Source organism: Diabrotica virgifera, chromosome 6 (genome assembly GCF_917563875.1).
Source record: "Diabrotica virgifera virgifera chromosome 6, PGI_DIABVI_V3a".
NCBI classification, from domain to species: domain Eukaryota; kingdom Metazoa; phylum Arthropoda; class Insecta; order Coleoptera; family Chrysomelidae; genus Diabrotica; species Diabrotica virgifera.
Genome location: NC_065448.1, coordinates 226,715,181 through 226,732,789, shown reverse-complemented (window position 1 = coordinate 226,732,789; position 17,609 = coordinate 226,715,181). Strand labels below are relative to the sequence as shown.

The window sequence follows — 17,609 nt, the reverse complement described above, 5'->3', positions numbered from 1 at the left end:
GTAGGCCAGAGTCATTTTAGAAGGATGTTCAAGGTGTTATGTAACAGAGACCTAAAATTGGACCGCGTTATGTAATAGCGGATTAAGCGCCAAAATATAGTTTTGAGATAAATCGGTTTAAAGATTTTAAATTTGTTTTTGGTACTATTTCTAAAATATAGTACTGACATGTTTCATATTTAATATATTAATGCAAATGTAAATAGACTTTTACATGTGTTTAAAATTTTTTAAAAATAATTTATATTTTAAAAGTTATTCGATCAAATGTCGCTTAATTCGTTAATGATTTTTTAAGATATACATGAGTTAAGATCCGAATACCGGATTAAGAGACATATTTGTCGCTTAATCTGATGTTACCTGACAAAATATGTCTTTTAATTCGATATCTTAAACGTTGGTAAATATGTTATGTTTTGTAATAAAGAATTAACCGACTATTCGTGGCGCTTGATTCGTTATTACACTTACAAAGATGCGGATTTTTGTTTATGACAATGGATTATGTACCATTATTGGCGTTTAGTTCGATATTACAAATCCTAATGTGAGATTTTTCTTAATAAAATATAAAACGTCGCTTAATACAGGCATTTAAAAACATATTTTTTTTAAATTTTTTTACAAAAAACATATTTTTATACATAGATTTGCACCCTAGCTCCAAGATGGCACTAATATCTCGATTTTGGACTTTTGGCGGTTAATCCGTTATTACATAATGCGGTCCAATTGGCATTGAGTATCCACCTACTTCGCTGCTGCATGTTCTCGGTCTTACTTTATGGTGTAGAGTCTTGGACTGTGAATAAAATCAATCTAAATCGCCTTAAGACTTTCAAAATATGGTGCTATAAAAGAATTTTTAAAACTTCTTGGGTGGAGACGATTCGAAACTACACAATACTAGAACACTGGGCAAGACTACTGAGATCATAAAAAACATCAAGCAGACAAAGCTGGAGTATTTCGGACATGTAATGAGAGGTCCCAAATATAGGTTACTGCAAAATATTATGCAAGGAAAAATAGCAGGCAAACGCAGTCCAGGACGAAGAAGAACCTCATGGTTGAAGAACTTGCAAGATTGGTATCCTGTTGATAAAAGCATGCTATATAGGGTGGCAGTAAACAAAATTAAGATAGCTATGATGGTAATCAACTTTCTGAAAGGACATGATAGGTACATGAAGAAGAAGATACGAAAATTGAACCGGGTACTATGAGATATGAACATCAGTATAAAAACAAAAAGAAAAATGCATAACAAAATGACAAGAAAGATAATAATTAAGAAATTCAAAAACAAAATAAAAGCAACAGAGATGGAATTTCTAAGGAAAAGCTGGAAAGTAACAAGAAGATATAGAATAAATAATAACATAGATATTAAGAAAATAATGGTATTCCCATTATTTTATTCATATAATTCAGATATAACAGACTGCATAGAACAGAAGTGATTAACCTGGCACTGACATGTCAAAAGAGCAGACAAAAAACGTTCGATAAACCGAATAACAGAGGAAAGTCCGATAGTAAGAAGGAAAAAGGCATACCCCAAAGATCTTTCCCAAAGAGATGAGGTGGATAAAGTAATGGAAAGAAGAAATCTACAGGAAGGGTACTGGCAAAACAGAAAGAACTGGAAAGAATGGATGAATGAAGGAATATCGTCAAAAATGTGGAAATCATTAGTATTTAAAATATATATGCAAAAAAAAAACATTTAACATACAGTAGAGCGTCGATAATCCGGACTAATTGGTACAGGGGTAGTTCGGATTATCAAATTGTTCGGATTATCGAACATATGTTCAAAATACATACAAAGCTCATAAACATAGTACATATTATGTTCATACGTTTTAGTTACACGGAATAAAACACCTGCATAATAAACAAATATATTGTATGTATTTCTGCATAAACAAAACAAAAATCCGCGGTCATATTTTTCCCATATTATATTAAATCCAAAAATTCGGTCCGCGATCATATTTTTTAATTATACCGGGTGTCCACTTATATTTTCCCCCAATTTAACTGAGTATAACTTCTAAACGGCTCAAGATAGAAATATGCGGTTTTAGCTGAAATGTTTTATTTTAGTAAAAGTTTTGTCTGAATGGATTGAATTTTTTATATCGCTTTCAAATAAGAAATAAAAGATGGCGGATTTTTGAAAAAATCTTTGTTGACTTTTTTTTAATGGAACACCCAGTATATTATTTGTAAATTGAAAGAAAGGTCATTCACCTATCTAGCGATATAAATTTTTTCAAAATCGGTTGTCAAATCACTGAGTAATTAATTTTTAAAATGAGAGGTGCAACGTGGATATCACATACCTAAATAACATAACTAAGCAAGTTATGTGATTTCCAGATTGCATCTCTCATTTTAAAAATTAATTGCTCAGTCATTTGGCCACCGACTTTAAAAATTTTTATATCGCTGGATAGATAAATGACCGTTTTTTCAAGTTTTTAGGTAAATGACCATTTTTTGTATCGCTTTTAAATAAAAAATGGCGGATCTTTGAAAAAAAAACGTTGTTGACTTTTTTTATTAAAACACACAATATATTTTTTTGTATCTTGAAAAAACGGTCATATACCTATCCAGCGATATAAAATTTTTTAAAATCGGTTGCCAAATGACTGAGCAATTAATTTTTAAAATGAGAGATGCAATGTGGAAATCACATAACATAATATCATTTTGCTCAGTTATGTTATTTAGGTATGTGATATCCACGTTGCACCCCTCATTTTAAAAATTAATTACTCAGTGATTTGACAACCGATTTTGAAAAACTTTATATCGCTGGATACGTGAATGACCTTTCTTTCAATTTACAAAAAAATATACTGGGTGTTCCATTAAAAAAAGTCAATAATTTTTTTTTCAAAAATCTGCCATTTTTTTTTCGTATTTGAAAGCGATATAAAAAATTCAATCCATTCAGACAAAACTTTTACTAAAATAAAAAATTTCATCGAAAACCGTATATTTCTATCTTGAGCTGTTTAGAAGTTATAGGCAGTTAAAATGGGGGAAAATATAAGTGGACACCCGGTATAATTTTTTTTGCGTTTGGATTAGCGAACGTTCGGATTACCAGGGTTCGGATTATCGACGCTCTACTGTATGATATTATATTCTAGTCTCTACGGTTGATAATATTTCTGTTTGGTTAATTTACAAACTAAGACACCTACAACGGTCGGAAATTCGAAATTTTACTTGGTATAATGAGATAGTAATAAAATAAAAGTTGGACGTGTTTATAAACTAATATTCGTGTACTACCCTGGAAATAAAGTGGAAAGTCTGTAGCGTTGTAGTAAAGTTTAATGAAATTTTCCACCAGTTTATGGCGCACTATCTAATAAAAGGAAAAATATATCGCTTTTATTACGTGGCTCAATCAAAACAAAAAGTGTTTTAATTAAAAACAATAAAATTGATAGGATTTTATGGTTTTTGTTAGTTTTACAGAGAAAATGTCTATGGTACTTTTTAAAAGCATGAGTTTATATCTGGAATTGTCGAAATTGAATGAAATAGCAATAAAATAAAAACAGAATTTGCGATAAAACAACAACAACAAAGTTTTGCAGTGGCTTTAAAGAAAGCAGTCTAGATCAGCGGTTTTCAATTTGTGGTACATATACCACTGGTGGTACATATCATCATTTGCAATGGTACACAAAACACAAAAATTAAACTAGTAATACTTAGTAAGTCTTGAAAATACAATCTAAAAATATAGATGGTACCAAAATAATAAAAAGAACTGTAGATGGTACATGATTCAAAAAGGTTGAGAACCGCTGGTCTAGATAGCTACGCCAAATGACATAAAATAGATACATTATAGATGTAATAGATATGTACATAGATACATATATGTGAATTACATGAAATTATGTAGGATCTGTAGACTCTCTGGCAATGTTAAACGTGTGTAGAAGGCTTTTTTTTATATGAGAAACTATTGGATCATTTAATATAAATCATATAAAACGGAAATAAATGAGATCATCATCACTATCAATGGCATTACAACTATTTGTGAATCTTTACCGATATCGTATGTAAATGTGTAAAAGCTGTGCCAATCAATGGAAAACATGAATATTATTATAGAATTAATAAAAGCCGTCAAATTACTATATAATAGACCCATAACAAAAATAAAAACAGGATCATAAATATCAAAAGGATTTGTAAAATCAAAAGGATTAAAACAAGGATGTTGCATGACCCCACTTAATTTAAAATATATCTCGAAAGTGCCTTAAAAGAGATGGAAACAAAAATGAAGAACAATTGGGATACCACTCAACAACACTGTGGTATATACGCTCAAAATTTGCAGACGATCAATTAATAATGATTCAAGATTGTGACGATGTAAACTACTCGTATATGGCCCCAAAATTAATAGAAAAGTATGATTTATTTGGCCTAGAAGTGAATAAAAGGAAAACCGAATACATGTGCATTGGAGGAGAACAAAAAATCTCATATTAGACGACATGACCAAGGTGAAGCACTGCTACGACTACAGATATCTAGGTATCAATATTTCGCACGATGGAACATTAGACAAAGCCATAAGAGCAATAAATACGTCAGGTAGAAAAACCGTAACAATGCTATGTTATGTCAAGTCAACAGTATTTTCTGGGACCAATCCATCAGCAGAGAAAATAAAAAGAGAATATCAAACTATAGTAAAAAGTATCACTTATACAGCTGTAAGGTATGGGCACTGAAAGAAAGGACTCTGACAATGGTGAGAGTGATGGAAATAGATTTTTGGAGAAGAGCAGTAGGAAGATCTAGAAGAGAAATAATATACTAACGCATAAGAGAAATAATGGAAATCAAACGAACAATCACGGATTACTTAGGAGAGAGTCGGCGAATGATGCGCTTCGGGTAATTGTGCGCATCAATGTTTCTAATCTCCAATTTAATAAAATTGCAAAAACTATATTGTCGGGCCAGTTAGTAGCAACTGCCATATCTATCCGACACAAACTAACGTCGGGAGATACTTTACCGGTTGGCAGTTATCGTTTACATATTTTCGCGTGGTATTATATTGTTTGTGTGTCTGAGAAAATAAGCGATAACTTTTTTTCTTGATAGAAATATAGTTTAAAAAGTACTTATATCCTTTATTTATGTGACCATTTTAAACACTGACATAGTTAGTTTTGCTCGATTATTTTTTGTTTTTATCAAATTTTTTGTTATGTGATGAAGTGTAACGTCGTCTAATGTGCGCATTGCGCACCATGAGCCGGCAAGTACATAAAGGCATTTTTTACGTTCTGTGACTGCGTCATAAAACGTAAACAAGCGTTGAATAACCGTCGAAGAGAAAGGGGCAAAGAGAAAACTACGAAATTGAAAAATGGTACAAAAAGGAAAATTTTTGAACACAACAGCTCCGAAGTTATTTCAGAAGGTGAACTATGCCATGATGATGAGTTGGACAATCTCGTGTCAGATCAAAATGACTTCTGTGTATTGTGGTAATGGTAAAAAAAAGATGAGGTATGGTGCAAGAGTTCGATATATTGTCAATAGTCTCATGACATGTGTATACGACAGGATAGTCCAGAAAGGTATATATTTGTGACTTCTGCAATACTTACATTTTTTTTAAATATCTGTAACTTGGTTTCTTATCTTTTTCCGTATAATTGTTTGTTCCTTTAATATTTATGTTCAATAAGCTACATTGTCGAAGGTAATTTTTAAGTTCTATTATTGCGCACAGTTATCCGATATATGCGCACCATTAGCCGAATAGGTCGGGCAATTGTGCGCATTACACTAATTGGAAATTTCGCTTCTCACTCTTCTACTATTCAACAATTCATTAAATGCGGTCCCTACCAATATACCTAAGCGTTTGAAGTATATCTTCAAAAAATTTAGAAACTGAACTGTTTCAATTTTGTGAAATATCCTGAATTTGCCTTAGGTGCGCACCAATAGCCGACTATCCCTTATTAACCAAACAACTTATTTGGTTCGGACGTATACAGAAAATTGATGAACGACGAATACCAAAGGAAATACTAAAATCGCAACCAGAAGTAAAAAGAAAAGGAAGCAGACCGGGAAAGAGCAGGACCGAAGGAATAGACAGAGAGCTGAGAGAAGGAATAGACAGAGAGCTGAGAGAAGGAAAAATAGAAGATGACCTATGGAACAACCGGACGAAGTGACGTTTTCAAGTCGGAAAACGGCGGAGAACGTTATAAGCTGGCATGTAGTAGTAGTAAAATAATTGTTGCAGGGGCGGCCCGTCGGGGTAGGCAAGTTAGGCGCCGCCTACCTTCTTCAAATGTAGTACAATAATATAAATTATTAATATAAATTACTTATTTCAAAATTGTAATTTATAAATTTTGACACAATACCTACAATAAAATAGCAAAAATTATCCAAATTATTTTTAAAAATATCCAAAAAATTTTCTCCGTAGTTATAATTATTGTACGCTCCTTGTAGTGTCAGTAGTACTGTATAAGATTATATATTCTTCCTTGGTCAGGCACTTGAAAACGTAGCCTGAAATAGAACGACGCCAACATCGAATTGACGTGCGATCTCTCTCTGTTTACGCGAGCAGGCCTGCTGCAGGTGTGCTGATAGCGACCGTATTCTACGATTTTGAAAGGGCGAATAGGCACAGAGTCTTATAGCCGGACCTACAAAATTTTATCAGTTGCTTCTCTTGTGTCTTGTGAAACTGTTTTAAATAATTGTTTTTTGACTTTGGCTGTTATTAGTAGGTTAAGTATTGAATAAAACTAGGTAGGACAATTTAAATTTGTTTATGAAAACTGAATAATAAACAGGTAAATTTGAGATCGGTCTGTTGAAGGGCATTTTAATTTTATATTAATTTAGTAATAATTCACTAACGACAAATAAACCTGTGAATAGTTATTTGTCAGTCGTCCATTATATTTTTATTGTGTTTCAATACAATTTGGATAATTTAAAGTTAAACTGACGAATTGTGTTATTAGATTATATAGATAATTAAAAATTTAAAGCGAGGTTTTTTTTTCTTGGGTTTGTATGACTGCGGACCTTAGGGTCCATTCGCCCATCTAACCGAGTTTGCTCATTTTTACATTAATTTCAACTACTCTATGTTTATTTTACTTCCCTATTTATACATTACAATATCATCATATCATTATTATTGTTATTATTTTACATTCACATTTTTTACTTTTAGTTTTCATTATATTATTCATCTTTTTATTCAATTAAATTTTTTTTCCTTTTTTTGTATCTTTTTTATTTTTTTTTGTTATATTTTTTTTGTTTTTTGTTTTTTTTTTGTTTTTTTTTGTTTTTTTTTCATTACGGTAAGACTAAAACCCGATTCATCCTCGCGGAGGTTATTGGTCTTCTTAATGGTTTCTGTTTTTTTTTATTATTACATTGTTTTTACATTTTTTTTACAATATTTATCTAATTCTAAATACAGATAGTTAACCATAGCTACTCATATTTTTAGTTTAATATTTTTAATATGCTCACATAATAAAATGACCAGTTGTGGATTATTACTTTGATTTAATAAGAATTTTAAATTAATTGGATGTATGACATCCTTTAACTTATAAATTTTGTCCAAACAGATTTTCACTTGAGCTTGTATTAGAGAGCAATTTAATATTTGATGCTCTGCGTCTCCTATTTCTCCACAATTGCAATATGGATCGGTTTTTAAACGAATTTTAAATAGAAATTTGGGAACCGGTACGTGATTAAACCTCAAACGACAAATTTTTTTTATTGCATTTTTGGAAAGATTCCCCTTTATAAACCATGGTTTTTTGGGAATCGTTTCTTGAATTTCTTTGTAATGTTTGCCTTTTTGATTGTTTTTATTATCTTCTTCCCATTTTGATTTCCAAACGTTGTTAATAACTTTTTTTATTTCATTTGTTGTAGATTTGTATTTTGTTCCTTCTCCTTCGTGTATGGCCCTTTTAGCTAAGACATCAACTGTTTCATTGCCCAGTATTCCACAATGGCTTTTGACCCATATTAGATGTATTGTTTTGAAATCTTTATTTAATTCTTCAACTTTTTGTAATATTTCTAAGATGATATAATTTATTTTAGATGTAGATTGAAGGTGCTTAATTTTTTGCAAAGCACTTTTACTGTCAGAGAAAATATAAATTTTCTTGTTTGGAAGATGTTGGCAGTATTTTAGGGCTTCTAATATGCCTATTAATTCAGCTGAGTATATGCTACTATTTGCGTTTAATTTAAACATCTTACTCTCATTTGTTTGAGGATCGTATATTGCACATGCTGTTCCTTTAGTACTTTTGGAAGCATCAGTGTAGATTTGATAAGCATTTGATGATAGTTCTTTAATATCAGCTTTAAACATCACATCTCTAATACATGTTGGGTAATTGGAATAATCTCTTAGGAAGTTTATTTTTAAATTTTTTAATTGTACTGTATTAAAAATATAATTTAAATTAATTGGGGTTGTATGTAAAGTTTCTTTATATTCTGCCAGTTCTCTATAACATTCAGCAATACAGGGAGATTTCTTTTTTTTTCAATAACCTTTTATTAAATCATTTATCGAAAGCCAATGAATTTTATTAATTATTTCTGATTCTTTATGTGGTAAATTTACTAAGAATTGACTACACAGTTAATTTATTCTTAACCTTAATGGCATCTCTGCGCACTCCACATGTAGATTGTTTATTGGAGTAGATTTTAAAGCACCTATGCAAAGTCTTAAACATTTATTGACAACATTTTCAATTTTTTGTAGATGAACATTTGCTGCATCTGCATAGAAAATAGATCCGTAGTCTATTATTGATCTAATATAGGATCTATACATCAGTAAGGAAATATTAGGATCTGCTCCCCATTTAGAATGTGAAATGGTTCTCAACACGTTCACTCCCCTTTCTGCTTTCTTAACTGTGTTTTCTATATGTTCCTTCCATAAGAGTTTCTGATCCAAAATCACCCCAAGATATTTTATTGATTTTTTAACCGGAAATTTAATACCATCTATTACTTCTATTTCCTTTGGAATGGCTTTCCTACGTTTGGTAAATATACATGCTTTTGTTTTTTTATTTGAAAGGGACATACCATTTTTAAACGCCCAATTTCTAATTGCAGTGTAGCTCTGTTTTACCTTTTCTACACCTGTATTTATTTCTGTTTGGTCACTATAAATTACCAAATCGTCTGCAAATTGTAATATTTTAGTATCTGTTACCGATTTTTCCAAATCATATGTATATATTAGGTATAAAATTGGACTTAATATTCCTCCTTGTGGTAATCCGTCTTGAGCTATTTGTGGTCCTAAGCGTTCGTTGTTAATTTGAAGATATAATATTCTATTATTAGGTATACAATTTGATTATTTTTGTGTTAAAAGACTCTGGTAATCCAACTTCAATCATTTTATTATACAATATGTTGAGGTTAACATTATCGTATGCACTTTCAATATCTATAAATAGAGATGTAACTGATTTATTGTTAGTGAAGGATAAATTAATATCTGTTATTAAATGACTTAGATTTTCTGTACCAGAATAACCTTTTCTGAAGCCGAATTGGGTCATTGACATTTTTTTATTAAGTTCTAGCCACTTCTCCAGTCTGATTTTAACCATTCTTTCAAAAGTTTTAGCAATACACGATCCCAAAGAGATACCTCTATATGAATCTGGTGACTCAGGACTTCGATCTGGTTTTAGAAAAGGAACAACTAAGAATTCTTTCCAACTAGAGGGGTAACTTTCAGTTATCCATATATCATTGTATATTGCCAAGATCATCTCCTTTGCAGCTATCCCTAACTTATTTAGCATAACATAGTGTATATTATCTATTCCAGGAGCTGTATTTTTAGTTGGTTTAATGGATGACTCTAATTCGTCCATAGAAAATTTTTTAGTTAGACTGTGTCTTTCTGTATTTACTGGATACAATATATTTTGTCTCGGACCTGGCGGTGCAATTTTATTAAAGAAAGTTGTTGTCCATTCCCCTTCTATTGTTGAATTTATTGGTGGTTTGTACACATTCTTTAGCTTTTTAACCTGTCCCCAAATATTTTTAATATCTGTGTTTCTGTTTAAAGACATGCAAAATTCTTTCCACGTTTTCTTTTTATTCTGTTGTATAATTTTTTTCGTTTGGGCTACACATTTATTATAATTAATGTAGTTTTCCATTGTTCCTTTTTTCTTGTACCGTCTTAATGCTACCTTTTGTTCTTCGACTGCCCTACTACATTCCTGATTCCACCAATGTTTATTAAATTTTGGATTAATCGATTTTCGCTTCTCTGGTATACTGATTGCATTGACCTCATTTAGTTTAGTAATAAAATCTGTATATCTGTGACTGCCTTTATGAGTTTGTGCATATTGTTCCATATGGTAGGAAAAAATCTCCCAATCTGCTTTATCAACATTCCATTTTTTCCAATTAGTTTTACAATCTATATTACTTAAACTAACGTTTATATTCATTTTCATACAAATTACATAATGATCTGAGCCTAGTGTTGTATCGTCTACATCCCATTCAAATAAATGAGCAATATCGGTTGTACAAAAGGTAATATCTATAGCTGATTTATTAAAAAATCCCGGCCTTGGTAATACCGTTTCTTTACCAGTATTTAAATATACAGTACCACTCTCATCGCATGCTTCTAATAGATTTTTACCCACTCGATCCGTAGTACTACAACCCCAAGCAATATTGTGACTATTAAAGTCTCCACCAACTAAAAATGGTTTTTTTAAACTATTAAAAAAAAATTTTCCAATCATTTTTAGATATAGATAACCCTGGTTTTACATAAATAGAGTATATATTTATCTTTTTTCCTAAATTTAAGTGAATGGTTACCTGTTTGCACATTACATTATTGATTTTATGAAATGCTGGAGCTGGAGAAAAACCTATACCTCCTTTTAGCAGTACAGCCACTCCTCCATATCCATCACCTCTATCTTCTCGAAAAATATTATACCCTGTGAATTTAATATTTATGTTTGGTTTAAACCAGGTTTCTGACAAAAAGCATACAGATATATCCTTTTCAAAAAGATATTTCTCTAAAGTACTTTTATTTGATAATACTGATCTACCATTCCATTGTAGGAAATTTATATTAGCCATTTCTAGTAAGAATTTTCTCTATGCTATTTTTTAAAACTAACAATGTATTTGCTTCTAAAGATTGATTTAAATTATTGAGAATAGTTGTAAAGCATTCCAAAATATTATCACACACATTTTTTTATTTATTTGTAAATTAGATGAAATATTATGTTACTGTGGTACATTATCAAAATTACTATATACTGTTTGTGATTGTGATTTCGGTTTACTTAGTATTTCTTTACGTTGTTCAAGCGTTACCGTGTCGTTTGTTATCGAATTAACACTTTCTGTTCTTCTACGTTTTGTTATTGTATAATGATTCGATGTTTGAATATTTTTTACTGCCGATGAGAAATTTTTTTGATATTTTGTTTTAGTCTCATAATAAGATATTTTTTCTACGTTCATTATATTTTTAATACTCTTTTGTTTTTCTCTTTCTGGACACTCAGCCCTTATATCTGTTGCGGAATGATTCCCGTTACATAATATGCATTTTACTGACTCTTTATCTAAACATTTTAAACTCTCATGTTCTCCAGCACAAAACCTACACCTGTCTGTTCCTCTACACTGAAAACTAACGTGTCCGTACCGTAAACATTTCAAACATTGAATTAATCTCGGTTGATACGTTTCTACTTCGTACACTAATTTTTCTATAACTACCTGATGTGGCACTATTTGCCCTTTAAATGTAACAATTATGGTAGATGTAGGTACAAAATCTGCATTTCCTTCTGAATTTATAACCTTTCTATTTATTCTTTTGACGTCTATAACATCAAAATTATATCCGTATCTTGGTTTAATTAATGATTTCAATTCTTTTGTATCTAAATCTTTATCTACCAACTTAATTACGCCCTTTTTTTGAATAAGAAAATTTGGTAAATACGCATTATAATTTTTAATAGCTAAATTTTTTGACAATATTAATTTATTTGCACTTGCTCCCGAATTTAGTTCTACCTTAACTTTATTTCTACCTATAACGGTTATTTGTTTAATATTATTTTGAATCTTCGGAACCGAATTATTTATAATTTTTGCTGTCCCAATCCGAAAAAATTTTCCAATGCTGCCTAGACTATTTTCAATATAGACATAATAAGGTCCATTATCAGTTGCAGTATACAAGTTTTTGTTTGAGTTCTTAATTACCTGACTATTATTTACGCTCGGAGTGGTATTTACCTCACCTAACTGACTGTTATTTGTAAAATTAAATCTTTTTGATATTACTGTATTTTGATTAGAAATATTATTTTGACTTACCGAAGCCTCTGAATATTTATATTTATCATGATTTTCCGTTACCTGCGTATTTTTCTGAATACTACCTAATCCGGGTGTTTCCAATTCTGTTTCCATAATCTCGCCTTCGTTGTTGAATTTTACATTTTTTCCTCGATCTGGTGGTTCAGGAGGTATATCGTTATCCATATTATTATTGTCCATTAATGACTATAAAAAACCTGTATAATTTCACTCACTCGATACACGACCGATTCGTTTGAAATTTTAACACTGAAGGTAAAGCGAGGTTAATTGTTAAATTATCAATTTATTCGAAGAGTAAATTATTATTTGATACATAAATAAAATAAGTAATATTTGACTTTGTTGAAACGTAGGTGTGTTAGTTTTATTGGTGGAAAAACTATAGTCATCGAATATGAATATTTTAAACGATGTAATATGCAGTTTGATCGAGACTCCTTTTTCAAGGCGCCAAAATCAAGAAAGATCAGAAATTATTTCAATGGGCCGGCCTTTACCAAATTTAACAATTTTATCCACAGATAAGACAAAAGACAATCGACCATTTTCGAGATCGTTTAAAACAATATGGTATGAAAATAATAAATGGTTAAGCGGAAGTTATTTTAAAAATTCACTTTTCTGTTGGCCTTGTCTGTTGCTCTCAAATTTGAAGCAAAATGTTTGGGTGAGTCAGGGATATTCAGATTTGAAAAATTTATCAGCTAGTTTAAAAAAACATGAATCTTCGAAAGAAAATTTAGACAATTGCTTAGGTTTAAAACAGTTAGAAAAAAATAAACAAACTATTGACAGTGCCTTAGCTGGACAAATTTCTCTATCTAATAAGATATATAATGAAGAAGTTGAAAAAGATTGAAGAAGTTGAAGAAATTGATGTTACAATTCTGTTAGTAAAACAAGAACTTGCATTTCGCGGTCGTGATGAGAGCCATAACTCTTCAAACATGGGTAATTTTAAAGAAATTTTTAATTTAGTAGTTAAACGCGATCAGCAAATCCAGGATCATGTTAAAAAATAGAAGGGGTGTTCAAGGGTTTGTCAAAAACAATACAAAATGATTTAATAGATTGCCTTGCCGATTACGTAAAAAATGAAATTTCAACAGAAATTAATGAAAGTCAATTTTGTTCTATACTAGCGGACGATACTACTGACATAACCGAAAAATCACAGTGTACTTTAACAATCCGTTTTGTTAACAAAGTTGGTCATGTAACAGAAAGATTTTTAGGGTCTTTTGATGTTAGCGAGAATAGATCTGCAGATGCTCTATATAGTTTAATTTCAAACGTGCTTGAGCCATATGATTACAAAAATAAATTAATTGCTCAATTTTACGATGGTGCAAGTGTAATGGCTGGCTCTTTAAACGGATTACAATCAAAAATTAAAGTAGATGCTCCAAAAGCAATTTTTACACATTGTTGCGCTCATAGATTACATTTAGTATTGCAAGACGGCTCAAAATGTATTACAAATTGTAGGATATTTTTTGTCGCCTACCCGAAGTATATGTGTAGCCTAACCGCATACTGAGGTCACGAGCCGCCACTGAATTGTTGTTACCTTTATTTTATTTATTATACATACCATATTCATGATTGTCATAATATAGTTCTCCATATCCTTATCCTTGTGGTGAGTAATAAACTTTTTGTCACAAACCACCAATATTTCAAGATATCTATGTTCACTGGTTGTTCCTCGTTTGCCGACGACAGCTTGACCTCTCTTGAGTAACTTGTCTTTGAATCGTTTCTTCCAAGCCGTTTCCCAATCAGCACTGGTACCGCAATGGGCAGATTTGGCGTCAACGTGGGAATTGCTTTGGTGTATCATATGCAAATGGTGGCCTAAAAATATTGCTGAGATATATTATAGAGAATCAAAGGGATCAAACAAAAGAAGAATAGGACTCATTATCAAAAAGATTCCGAGAGAATGGCTAATATCTGAGTTTATCCCAATACCTAAAAAACACAACGCAATGAAATGTCAAGAATATAGAAGTATAAGCATGGTGAATCATGTTTTAAAGTCATCTTGTGAGTGATATATGAACGTGGCTACAAAAAAATAGATCATAGAATAACAGGAAATTAACAGAGAATAACAAAGACTAAGAAGACTAAGAAAAGCCGTTGGTAAAACATAGAACGATGTTGAGATGTCTACTGTGAGCTATTCACAGTGCCGGATTAAACAATAGGCAAAGTAGGCAGCTGCCTAGGGGCCTCGGCCTCAAAGGTGGCCTCGCAGGGCCCATAATGAAAAAATTATAATTAGATTTAAATAAAAATTATAAATCATATTATGTTGAAAAATTCAAATATCGCGCAATACCATAAAATTGTTGGTGAGCGTATAAAACTACATTACAATGCATACTTTTATTCACATAGAAAGCCTATCTTCTGATAATAAGACGCTAATGAATGCCGTTTGGTAAAAGGAACAGTACTGCCTACCAGTCTGCACGGTTTCTTAGAAAAGTAGTATGAGCAAGAGCAAAAAATGAGTCAGTGACCATTTGCTACCCTCTCTTTCATTACCCATGTCGTTCGCTAGATGTCAGGCAAATACAATGGTCTCCGGACTCATTTATCTAAGATTAAGAAACTTTCAATTTACATTTTTTGTGCCGCACACTCGCTTTAGTTGGAGTTAAGTGCTGCTAAAAGTTGCATTGGCCCCGTAGGAGCAATATCGTATTTAGGATTTGTTTAGTCCGTGTACCATTTTTTTCAGCCTCTACCCACCATTGGGAAGCTACGATCAAATTCTTGAATTAAACTCAACTAAGCGATCCCATTCGCCACGATCTAAACCTTGTCCTTAAAAGAACAAGCAGTACTAGATGGACTGCAAGGGCTGGTGCAACAAGAGCTTTGTTTAAAGGTTACAACACCTTCAAATCTGCTCTTCATACTCTTGCTGAAGACTCTAATCAGAAAGCTGAAATAGTACATGAGGCAAAGTGTTTGTTGAAAGAAAAGTCAAAACAGAAATATTCATAATGAATGAGTTTTGGGCAACAATTTTAGAACTCATCAACGCTGTCAGTAAATAATTACAGAGAGAAGAAATTGAACTTGAAACTGTAGTTCAGCTTCTACAATGACTTTTGGAATTCTTAAAATCCCAAAGAGATAATTTTGCTGACTACGAGCAGAAGGTCTGCGATCTACAATACTCTAAATATACAGACGAGAGTAAGCAAACTACATTTCGATGACTCTAATTCCAGAAGTTTTTCTACAGGGTGGAGAAAAGTTAAAGGTTAAAGAATCTACCAATTTTGGATAAGCTCATTAATGAGCTGAGTCGTCAGGTAAGAGCATAAGAGTCAGTATATAACTGAGTATTTGGTGTTTTGTGTGTTTTTCCAAAACTGAGTGATACTCAAATAAAGGAGTGTGCTTCAAAACTACATGAAAACTATACCAACTGATGATATTGAACATAAAATTTAAGATGAACTGATACAGTTCAAACATTTTATAGTCCATCTTCAGGACTTGTAGCGAAAACAATTTATTCCTGCTTGATAGTGTTTTTGGGCTATTTATGAAAACAAACTTAGTAGCTACTGACAAATTTCGAAGTTTCGAAATTTGTCAGTAGCTTGTAAAATATATCTGACGCTAATGATTACAAATGTAACAGGCGAACGGTCGTTTTCAAAAATGAAAATTGATAAAAACTGCCACCATTCGACAGTGGCACAAAATAGACTAGCATGTCCCTCAATTATGGCTATTGAGAATGATGTGCTCGGAAATTTGGAAGTTGAAGATATTTTAAGTAGTTTTGTTTCTATGAGACTCAGAAAAGTTGCTTTATACTAATTATAAGGCTTTGATTGGTTAAATTGATAAATATAATTTCATTTATAAATGTAATAACAATTACTTTCCACATTAACAAAAATAAACAGAATGATTCAATTTGGACGTTACGAATTGTCCGTTTACGAATTTGTATAGTTACGAACTGTCCCCGTTACGAAGTGTCGCCGTTACGAAGTGTCGCTGTTACGAATTGTCCGTTATCAATTTGTCCGGTTACGAACTGTCGCGTTACGAGGTGTCATGGAACCGTGGAATGGATCTGAACACAAAAAAGAATGTGTGTGTACTTTGTACGCACGTAAGAAGATATTCTTCTATTATATAATAGGTAATTTAAACGAAGTAAATATACTTAAAAGGTTATTTGTACTTATTTTATTTAAAAATCAAACTAACTTTCTTATCTACCACTTTCAAAAAAGAAGAATATCTTCAAAAATTATATAATAATATACTTACAATCATAAAATCTATAAAAAAAAATAAAAAAATAATAACTTGCTTGGGGCTCGAACCCACTTCACGTCTACCGCGCCGTACGAAAGCTGACGGCATTTCAAACTAGACCACATTCGCGTGTACGTCATGTGGGAATATACACAAACTAAACGTTTACACCATAAATTTATATGAATTTAATAAAATTATTAGTTTGATTTTTGTCGAAATAAAATACAACAAAATATAGAGTAAGAAAACAATATATGAGATGAAGATTTGTAGAAAGTTTGTTCGTAATCAGATTACGTAAATTAAAGCATTGCCTACTAATAGGTAACTACATTATTTTGTTAACATTTTCCAAATAGATAGGTATTGAAACTATTAGGTATTTCCAACTGAAACATTTAGAATTACGTACCTGCGGCTTTTCAAAACTATTTAAAAAGTCACTATAATTATAAATTTGATTTTATTTCTGTCCACACATCAATAAAAACTAATATTATACAAAATTGGAAAGAAATCCTTTGTAAAAGGTATAAAATTTTTTTATTATAAATCCTTTAAAAGGGCTACATCACAACAAAACGTTTTCGATTTTTATAAAAATCATCATCAGTGTTCGATCTAAAAATAAGTATAACCGATTTAATGAATATAAAGTTATTATTTAAATTTTGACAAAGGTTAGAGCAAGTTGGTTATACTTACAAACTGGATGCTAGCTGAGCCAGAAAAGAAAAATATCTGGGTAAAAACCCTTTACATAAAATATAGATGCCTTAAAA

At 31.3% G+C, this 17,609-nt stretch overlaps 1 protein-coding gene across 1 annotated transcript in view; it reads right to left on the bottom strand.

The window, feature by feature from the left end:
• The window catches only part of LOC126886762 (A disintegrin and metalloproteinase with thrombospondin motifs 12-like), a 188,061-nt gene that overhangs the window by 146,119 nt on the left and 24,333 nt on the right, over positions 1 to 17,609 (bottom strand). Inside the window, exon 4 of the mRNA XM_050653786.1 lies at positions 14,117 to 14,379. Within this exon, the coding sequence (XP_050509743.1) occupies positions 14,117 to 14,379 (263 nt within the window). The remainder of the gene's footprint in view (positions 1 to 14,116; positions 14,380 to 17,609) is intronic.